A 10,272-nucleotide genomic window follows, 5' to 3' on the forward strand; every position below is an offset into this window, starting at 1 on the left:
AGCCAAGTGACTATAAAGCACTGCTTTAAAAAGCCACAAGGTCACCTTTACTGACATTTAGATAAGGATTTTATAGAAGTCACAGGACTTGGGGATGGGCTTGTTGTGCCTACGATCACAGGGAAGGGAGGGATTTATGTGCAGGTCAGGAAGGCTGCATTGTTGTGACTCTCTTGTAATGCTCATATACATGCATTCATAAATGCTCATTTATTAGCCTGTTGGATAAAAGAGGTTGATTGGGATTTCTCTTCTCACTTAATGTAGTTCCAGGTAGCTTCCTTGACTCTGCCAGCACACCTTAATGAAATTTAACACTCCGCTACTTACCAGTACTCTGCAGGTGCCATGTCTTTGCACAGTCTGTCTTCTCACTTGGTTAGACCTTAGCAAAACTTGGTTTCACAGCCACACTTCATTTAAGCACAATGTGAGAACTAATATATATCATCCTCTCAAATGAAGAACCAGCACACAAGCGTGCAGTAATCTGCAGGATTTGGACAGAGGGGCTTTACTGATGATGTGTGTTGGGAACCTGGTGCTTGTGTATAGATATCCATATGTGTGTGTGTGCTCAGTCTGAGAAGGAGCACAGACTCTGATTGTTAAGCCCTGCGCAGTCTGAACAAGCAATGATGCAGCCTTGAGCAAACCTGAGAGGAATGAGTCCAGGAAAGTGGAGGATATGCTCTAATGCCATGCAACGTCTGAAAAAAATGTTATGGGCAAGCAAGCCTACATCAAAGAAACACCTGTCTCCACCACTGGTTTCTTTTCCTCAGTGGCATAACATAGGGACAGGTTTTGGCCATGTGGCAGAAACCATAGGGATCATGACAAAAATAATCCTCATCTGAAAGCGTAGTATAGGTGAGCATTTGAGTGTCCTTATTGAACTACAGTGCTATATAGACATTACATCCTTTAGGCACTGTCTGTTCTTCAATAACCAGAAACCAGATGTATCTGTTCAGTGACTACGATGTGGATTGGAAACTTCCCTGCCCTTTCCTCACGTTAGCCCTGCAGGAAGATGCAAACATGAAGAATGCCACAAGTTTCATGCTAATGTGCTAAATATTTAGCATAATTAGTCACTGGAGCCCCATCCCTTTCTCCCACTGCGGTGACCAAGAGACAGATCACAGGATTAATAGTATGGTCCCCAGCACTTGCTCCTTGATGCCACTTGACATTGGCAGGTGTATTGGAGCCAGGCAGGATTAGCAGGCAGAAGTAAAGACAAGGGGGACAGGCAGTGCAGCCTGCAGTATTGTTGCACCCTGGCTGGGGCTGACTGGCTCATTTGCACAGCACCTGGGAAGTGAGGTCTTGCTCCCTGCGTCTGAGATCCTGATGCATCTCTGGTGTCTGACACCAAAGCCTGAGAGAACGCAGACAGGTCACTGGCTCGGTGCCATGGGGAGCTTTGCTGTGCAATGGAAACCGCGGCAGTGGGAGAAAAATAGTATGTCAAGTGCGAAGCAGCAAGGATGTTTTTCAGCCTAAGGGTAGATGCAGGTGTATAACCCATTTGCTGCCAGAAACAGCATTATTAGCATAAAAGAAATAGCAGGAGTGCATGGAAAGCATAGGACCGCCATAAGCCTGACCTGACTGTAGTCAGTGTGTTATGTGCTGGAGCAAGGAGGCTCTGGTAGCCACACAATCCATATCCCATCGTGTGACCGGGAACGTGTATGTGACACCAAATGGTGCTAATGAGGGCTGGGCACAAGCCCCTGGGACCCATCCTCCTTATGTAAAGCTATTCCTGGAAAGGAGGCAGGAAAATTTCTGCACTTACGCTGATATGGTTTATCTCTACTAAGGGACTTTGTCCCATACATGAACCAGAAAAGCTACAGGAGCTAGTAGCATAGTGACTCCCACACAGATGCTGAATCAATATAGCATGGAGCTGAAAAACCCTTTCCTCACCACCCCCTCTCCTCTAGGAAACTTCCCCTGTCACTAAAGCAGGGGCTACGGCAGGAGCTTTATAGACTCACTGTGTGGGAATTACATATATTGCTACACTGTGTCAGAACTGCAGCCAAGGGCATACTGGTACCCAGAGTAGCAAAGGTGCAGACACATGGATTTCACCACAAGCATCACAACCCACTGAGCCTGCTAGAGATAGCGCCACTGTTATTGGTATCTGAACTTGCTGGTTCATCTCAGCTTGCACATCTTCACTGGGCCATAGGCACAATCGGAAAACCTACATCAGGCCCCACATTTGACCAGCCCAGGTTTAAGAATGGTCCCTAGTGCACTGACACAGGGGGGTAAGGCAGGCAGTGAAAGGTCAGTGCTCTCGATGGACCGACATTTATTCCAGGTACCTAATAGCCAGTAGCTAGGCACAACATATATGCAAACCCTCCCTCCTCCACCGCAGTTCCCTACATAAAAATATCTTGTGATGACTCCAGTCCCACTCAGACTGACAGAGGCAGCTGCCGTAGCCCTGTTGTCACTGGCAGGAAATCTTAGTGTGTTGGACAGGCAATCCTAGATGTTAATTAAATAGGTTGCCCTCCCTGCAAAGCCAGACAGACTAGACTGGAGTCAGACGAAGCAAGTTGCTTAAGCCAGGGACCACCTGGCTGTAACTTCATCTAGGTGACAGCATATGCTTTTGTGACCCTCTCTGAAAGGTTGAAACCCCAAGCAAGCTCCCAGAGGTAAGGTGAGGATTTGTAAAGAGCAAGAAATCAGAGATGCTCTGTTCTGGGAAGGAATTAATTCCTTTACCTTTCAGAGACTGAAATTTTGTGGCCTTTGCCCTGACCACAGCAGATCATGCTGGTTCAGGATTGTTTTTTAAGGGAGCTGGCGGCTCCTTCTCTGTCTCCACTGCACACAGTGTTGCAGGGAGCACTTTGAACCAGACCCTGCTAGTAGCTCCTAATACTGAGCACCTCATTTTTCTTTCTTATGCTTGCCTTCACACTATCTCTGTGAGATAAGGCGCATTACTTTCTCCATACCAGAAAAGAGCAGCCATGTCGACTACATGCATTTCCCCTAGCCACGACCCAGCTGTTTGCCTCTGTAGCATCCCGCTGCTGTGGGAAGATGTGACCCTGCTATGAATGCTTTCGACCCTGTGCAAATACACAGAAAGACAGCACGCTGCTCATCCACCTTGCTTTTTGCATGGGGACAGCTTGAGTGCATATGCCAGAAGAGACCGCAGCACCATACCACTGAGGCCTTGAGCTGGATGATGGGGATGGAGGAAGAGGAGGGAATGAGAACCCCAGTGCTCACTGTGGGGTATAACTGCCCCTCTGACTAGGTCCAGCCAGAGAAATGGCACAATTCCCAAAGAGTCAGCTAGTCTGCTGTGAAGCTGGGTGTCAGGTCAAAGCTTTGCACTCAAAAACCCTCTTCAGGCTCCATTTCTGACTAACCTTGGGGCAGCCTTAGGCACAATGTGGCCCTCAGCCTCTCCCCAGCTTCAGTAAAATCAGGTCACTTGTACCTCACTGTGGTACCAGGATGGGGAGAGGGCAATGGGCAGAAGTAGGTGCCTTGCTGCTCTGTGTCTGTTAAGCTCCCCCATGGGACATCCATTTATGTTTGTATACACAGTGCAGTATGGACCACAGAGACACCCCAACAAAACTGCAAAATGGTACGGAAACCGAAGCTTGGGTCTTAAGAGCATACACTGCCGTTGCAACCTTCCTCCTGGGCTAAGCAGCCCGGCTTTCCATTGCCTGGAGGGAGCAACACACTGTGCTGCTGCTGGGACCTGAGGCCGCTTGCACGTGCTACCTCCCCGTAAATAAGCAAAGGGCCTTCCCTCACCATGTCCCTCCCCTTGTGCAGCAGTGGCCATGGCCTTTAGTCAGGGAGCATTTCTCTCAACTTCAGCTGAGTCTAGGCTGCCATTTTGTGTTGTGAAGTCCAGTAATGACCTGGTGGTGACATGACTGGTGGTCACCACCAGTCATGACCTGGTGGTGACACCTGTGTGGCCTGAGTCCCCTGGCTCAGACAAATGCCATGTGCTGCTCAAGTCATGGACTGGCACCGCAGGTTGTGGTGCAGCCGGATACATATGCAAAACACCTTTCCACTTTCTCCATCTCTCCCACTTCTTACTGGAGTGCCTGTAAAGCCAGGAGCAAACACACGACACTGGTGCAGGAATTTTTATTTTCCGAGAAACACATACATTACTTCCCAGTGCAGCAGAACTTCAGATGCGTAGCGGTGGCTGCTAGAAACCTACAGATCGCAGGGATTACTGCTCTTTATAATTTTTCTAACATGAGTTTAGCAACTAATGCAAGTTTCCAAGCTGGCAGACCCTGGAGACTGTCTGCCTTCACCCCCACGAAGCAAGGTAATACTGTGCTGAAAGCTGTCCACAGTAACCTGCTAACAGTCTCTCCTGTGGGAGGAATGTGCCTCTGCTTCCCATCCTGACACCCCTTTCATACCATCTGAGTCATCCCTTCACCTTCTCATTTACCACACTTCCCAACACTCCCCTTGTTCCTCCACATCCCTTCATCTCTGCCCATGCCATTCCCCTCTCAGATGAGACTGGGTTTTGCGGAGGGGGAAAGAAAAAGAGGATAGGGATAGGCAGAAGCTCACAGATAACCTCTTACATTATTTTTCCTAAGCGAGCAGATTATTTCTTTTGTATACATGAAGCCAGGAAGCAACGGTTTATCATGGATATCGCTCTGAGTGCTTCTATGCTGCCTGGAGTGACCCTTGGCCTCTCATGAAAGCTTTCCCACACATCTTGGATGGCCAATTGTGAGATGTCCAAAAAGTGCTGGGGAAGCTACTCTAAGATGCGTGGCCAGGCCTCCATCCTGGTGTCCCTCTCTGCGTATGTGCTAACCCTGGAAACCGAACTCCTTGTACTTGCTGGCCATATCATGTCGGAATAGCTCCAGGGCCTTCTTCATCGCAGCCTGGGTATTAGCCCCAAAGTCTGCAGAGTGTTTTTCAGCCATGACCTTCATAATGGCTTCACAAATGAACTGTGAGGAAGGAAAGAGAGAGAGAAAAACAGAAGGGACAGTCAAGGTTTATTTTCAGAAAAGCCAAGCTAAGAAATAGGTTGCAGAGCCTGGAAATATCTCCGAGCTAATTCAGTAGCCCTTCCTGCAGTCTCTGGAGAGACAGTGAGGTCTAGCTTGCAAGGAGCCTGGGCTGAGCAGAAGAACTGGGCTCTATTCCTAGCTCTGACGCTGATCTGCTTCATGACCTTGAGTAGACCATGGCCGTTCCCACTCTTTGTCTGCCTCATCCATTAAGGCTGAAAATTCATGCCCTGTGTTTGTAAAACACTTAGTTTTGTGGGCCTTGATCTCCAATGGATCCTCCAGGGCTTACTCTAAAATTGTACATCCCTCATGTCCAGCCACTGACAGTTCTTATGTAATGTAGTTTCCCAGGCATGCAGAGGCTGCATGGGCTGTTTTATTATTGTCCAGGGTTGCTCAGGCTGCATGTGGTGTTTGGAATGGGAAATCTAAACTTGGATATTCACATACCATTTGCATACCACGAGCCCTTTCTGTGCCTCCTCCTGCCTGTACACAAGGGACCTCAGACTTGAGGGAGAGCTCACTGAAGTCCAACTAGCCATCAGTAAATAAAAGCGCAACTCTCACATAGCTGTCTTGCACACATTCACTACACATCAGACACCAAGATTCCCTGCCCTTTTCCATACCTCCAGATATTTGACAGGGACTCTGTGCTTGGTCGCATGGGTTTGAGCCAGGGGCTTCAACTCTGCTTCATGATTACCCTTGTGCTTCAGGATTTTGCCCAGTTGGGTAAGGACGGTAACTCCATGTTTCTTCATATCTTCAGAGCCCTTCATCTGATCATGGGTCTTCAGGTTTCTGAACTTTTCAAAGCGATCCATGGTCTCAGGGTGATCCTGAAAGAGTCTGTGGAAAAAAGTAGAGGGACTTGTGAGACTTGAGAGAGCTGTCATCCAGACCAGAGCTGTGGTCCAGCTGCTCCAGGTATTTCACAGTATATGGACAGGCAAACGTGTGATAACCCACTTCCCTCCCCAAAGAAAGCTCTTAGCTAGTCCCTGCTAGTAGAGGTTACTTTAACCTGGGAACTCTGACCCTTTAGATCCTTTCCAAATTACCACCATTCACAATCACTCCTTTTAGCATGTATGTAAGCCAGGGAAGCATCTGACCCTACTCTGAATCTCATTTAAGTGTTTTTCATCCTTCCTCTGGTAGGTTGTTCCACAACCTGATGACACTCTGTGTGCAGAAGTTTCCTTTCTATTTATTTTGTACAGGCTGCTTTTTATCATTAACAAATGATAAAAAGCTCTTGTCTTTGGAGAGCAGAAGCTCCTGACATACCTCCCTTTGAGTATTGTATCTACTGTAATCCCATCCTCTTACACATGTCCTAACATGATCACTGCTGTCTTTTTCCATTCCCTGTGGCTGTGACAGAGACACTGCCCTAAACATGTCCAACTAGAGTGACAGAGCAAGTGTCCATATTTTTTTATATAGCTCTGCTAACTCTTTGGCACCAGTCCCCTGGGTTATGTCAACTGTATTAAGATAGAGACAAGAGCCAAGGCTGGTCATCATACTGAGAGGTGAGTTCTTGCATTCGTCTGAAGGAAAAACAAAACAAAACCAAACAAAACCACCTGTCTTCATTGACTTACTATTGCTGAGGAGCCAACCTGTAGACCCCTGGCTCTCACCAGGACCCTCTTCCCAGCCCATCTCTGCATTGACCAGGAAAGGAGAGTTCTAGAGGCTTCTCATACACAAAAAAAAGGGAGCAGCCCCCAGCCTCAGGTCCCTCACATCTGGGACTCAGGTGTTCTTGAACATCAGCTGGATGGGAGACCTTACTGTGTCCCCACCCTATGATTGCAGGCATGGAGGAATTTGGTTCCTGCCCTTTTTTCCCACCACCCCAGCTCAGCCCAGCTGCCAGCAGTGTGGTTCCCTCCATTGGGAACTGTGGCACCGCAGGGAGTCCTTGGGAGGAAATGGGTAACAAGAGCGTAAGACCTTCAGGCATGCTGGTGCCATGTCATGCAGTGCTATACATAGGCACTCTGATCCCAAAATGGAAATTAAATCAAGAAGGTGGAAGGCTAAAAAACAGGCTAGTGTCGTCCCCCCTGCTTCCTCCCTGCTGCATTTCCTAGGAGACAGAATGCAGACACCACTGGCAACTAAACTAGTAGGAAATGTCACTCTTTTCCCTGCCAGAGTCCTAGAGTTGAGGTGAAAAGGGGATACTGCCTGTCCTGATTATTAGGAGCAGTCTAATAATTAGGTGTTGAGAGACATCAGCTCCTTTGCACAAGTTTATTTTCAGGTACTACACCCTCTGATGGGCATAATCCAACTAGTTGAAGCACCAGCAAAAGCAATGTCTGTCTTTACCGTCAGGGCCCTACAGCTCACATCTGTGAAGTGGCTTACCCAAGTTACCTGCAGCAATGTCTGGCGCTCCAGCCCAGGACCTCAGCCATGAAACCAGCCTCCCTCTCATTGTACAGCGGTTGCATGCTTGCTCTGCCCTTGGGAGGATGCTGGTGCTGGGACTACCAGGGCTTGTGTCCCATCTAGAACTGGACATTCCTCCTAAGTATGTTGCCATGAGGGCCAGGCTCTCCACTGTATGATGTAAGTATAGGTTAAACTACACTGACAAATACCTCAAGCACATGGAAAACACAAGCTGTTCTGCAGCAAAAACATTCTGTAAATGAATGACCAGTCTTTGCCGGCATTTCATTTCAAAGGTCTCCAAAGGATTTCTGTACTTTAGCAGGTGCTGAGCACACCACATCATCAGCCTTTCCTTTTTTCCTATCTTTCCATGACACAGGTTGTGTCCCACCCAGAGAGATGAAAAAACCTTGCACACTAAAATGAGATGGAGTTATTTCTAAAAATCTCCCTCCGTCGTGTCTGGCTATGCCTGAATCATGTCTGCCAAAGATGATATACTCCCGAGACTCTTGAAAATTCTTCTGAGTATTTTTTTGTTTCCTTTGGAAAACTTCCAGTTGAATCAGTGTTTTCTAAACATATTCCCAGGATATGACATCTACCTAAGAAGTCTTTAACAATGCACACTTGGACACATTTCTAAATTAAGAGATGTCTGCTGGGCTTCCCCTGCCTCTCTCCTCCCTCAGAAACCCCTTGAAGAAACAAGAAATGACCTGGGTTGGCTGGGGAGCACAAAGTCACAGGGAAGTGGGGTCTATTTATTTAATGCCCTACGATACCTGTAAGAAAAATGGTATTACCTTTTCCATTGAAAACTGCTTTTACTGTCTTGTGGCAGTTCCAGAGCCAAAGTAGCCACCTCACAGAGATGGACTAGTGGGGAGGGCTCAGGTTCCTGCTAACCCTCCAGCATGCCTGCTCTGGACTGCATTAGCGGAGAGCCATCACATTGCCACCTGGCTGCTCCCATCCTTCCCTCCACTTCAAATGGCAGCTGAACTGGGCCATGATAAAGAAGGTAAATAAAACAGCCCCCTGCTTTGGCTTATCTTTGTAAAAGCTTTGAATGGACAGTGGATTTGGCCAATGGTGTGGGCTCCTTCCTATAGCCATGCTTAAGCTAGGAAATCCCCCAAGCAAGTGCCACATCCCCACTGCTCTCCACAGCAGCCGTACCCTTCCAGCACATCGTATTGAGCACAGGCTGAGGGGGAGATCTGGAGAGTCTCCTCAAAGCCTCCATCCCTGCTGGTCTTTAAGGACAGGCTAGGATCCAATGCCCGCCCAATGTCGTCTCCCACTTTGCAGCCCTGAAGTCTCTTCCAGGTTGCATTTCTGTGACTTGCTGCTGGTGCCTGGGGAGTTCCCCTCGTGGGGTCCAGGACCACAAGGACAGCATGGAGGTGGGAGTCTTCTCAGATGGAGACCTCACAAGTGCTCCCACTCTGACCCCAGAATCACGGAGGAGGGAAGCAGGGGGAAGGATGTGCCTCGTGTCACACCCAGATCTCAAATTCATCATCAGGAAGTGGACAAGTGTTACCACCCAGATTTCTGGCCAAAAAGCAAGATGAGCAGGGCTCTGCCAGGTGAGACTATAAGGTGGGAGAGGGAAACACTCAGGTAATTCACAGTTAATTTTACTGAAATCAGAGATTCTGAGAAAATTGTCACAGAGGTGATTTTCCTCTCCCCTCTTTCTCTGCCTCCCCATATCCTTGGTGCAGAACATCTGAAGGCCCAGGACACACAATTCACTCCAGCGTTTCTCGCCACAGTGCTTGGGCAACGAGGCTCCAAAGCAGAGCTTTCCCAACAGGTCGGGCAGAGGGAGCGACAAAGTCCCACCATCTTTTGAAAGCAGCAGTGGCCCACTCCTGCACCCGTAGACAGATGGAAGGACAGAAGCACAGCCATTTTACACAGTGAGTAATTTTTAACCCAGAAACCATAGCAATGGAAAAAACACCACCCTACAACAAAGGAAACAGCCTGTTGAAATAAACACTGCCAAACACAAGCCCCCAAACTAAATATACACCTTCCTTGGTCTCTTATCAAAAGCTCTAAGCTTTACTCTTAAGACCGAAGCTTCTTGCCTACCTCATTAAAACTGCATGCCCATGGCCAGCGATGTCGGACTCCACCTTTCCCCAGATGCTCAGGACCTGCTGCCATTCCTGATCACTGAGCCCCATGGTTCACTGAAGGCAGGTCCCGAGTGCTCTCTTGCAGCCGTTTGCCTTTCCCTGAAGGGTGGCTAGAGAGCTCACCCGCGGGATTTATAGCCCCTGCTCACAGACCTACACCTGTCAATCATCAGATGGATGTCTTACTCTCTTTCAGGCTTGTCTAACCTAATCAGCCTCCCTATTTTTTTCTAGGAAGCTATTTTGGGTCAGGTGCTATTGTGGGTGCCACTGATGGCATAATTCCTGCTTTTCGCATTGGACTGGCACATGTCCCACTCTAGACAGAAAGGGCACTGCCGAAACACAGTGCCAGGAGCCTGTCCTGCATTCCCAAGGACCCAGAGACAGTGTCAAGCTATATGGCAGGAGAGTCCTGAAGAGCACCCCAAGGTCACCCCACCTCCCTCTCTCCTGGCCTGCTAAGGGCAGGTGGGAGAAGAGACCAGGACGGCTTGGTAGCGTCAGCTCCATTGCTCCAAAGGCCTTTTCTTTCCCATGCTGAGCTCACTCTCCTTTTCCCCTGGGGTAACGCACTCCATTTACTAATAGAGAAGAGCAGTGTT

The 10,272-nt window shown here is 48.5% G+C and overlaps 1 protein-coding gene across 1 annotated transcript; it reads right to left on the reverse strand.

Moving 5' to 3' along the window:
* Window positions 1-4,160: 4,160 nt before the first annotated feature.
* On the reverse strand, window positions 4,161-9,793 carry MB (myoglobin). The gene is made up of 3 exons (XM_009332595.1): window positions 9,621-9,793; window positions 5,723-5,945; window positions 4,161-5,024 (listed from the first exon to the last, which is right to left on the reverse strand). Exons 1-3 carry the CDS (start codon window positions 9,713-9,715, stop codon window positions 4,878-4,880), a joined length of 465 nt encoding a protein of 154 aa, XP_009330870.1. The 5' UTR covers window positions 9,716-9,793; the 3' UTR covers window positions 4,161-4,877.
* Between the last annotated feature and the right edge of the window lie 479 nt (window positions 9,794-10,272).

Source organism: Pygoscelis adeliae, unplaced genomic scaffold, assembly GCF_000699105.1.
Source record: "Pygoscelis adeliae isolate BGI_AS28 unplaced genomic scaffold, ASM69910v1 Scaffold399, whole genome shotgun sequence".
Taxonomy (NCBI): domain Eukaryota; kingdom Metazoa; phylum Chordata; class Aves; order Sphenisciformes; family Spheniscidae; genus Pygoscelis; species Pygoscelis adeliae.

Coding starts and splice junctions, on each gene's coding strand:
- MB (XM_009332595.1), bottom strand. CDS start 9,715: ATGGGGCTCAGTGATCAGGAATGGCAGCAGGTCCTGAGCATCTGGGGA. Junction 5,946..9,620: donor GGGCATGCAGTTTTAATGAG/GTAGGCAAGAAG, acceptor TTTTTTCCACAG/ACTCTTTCAGGATCACCCTG. Junction 5,025..5,722: donor TCCCTGTCAAATATCTGGAG/GTATGGAAAAGG, acceptor CCTTCCTCACAG/TTCATTTGTGAAGCCATTAT.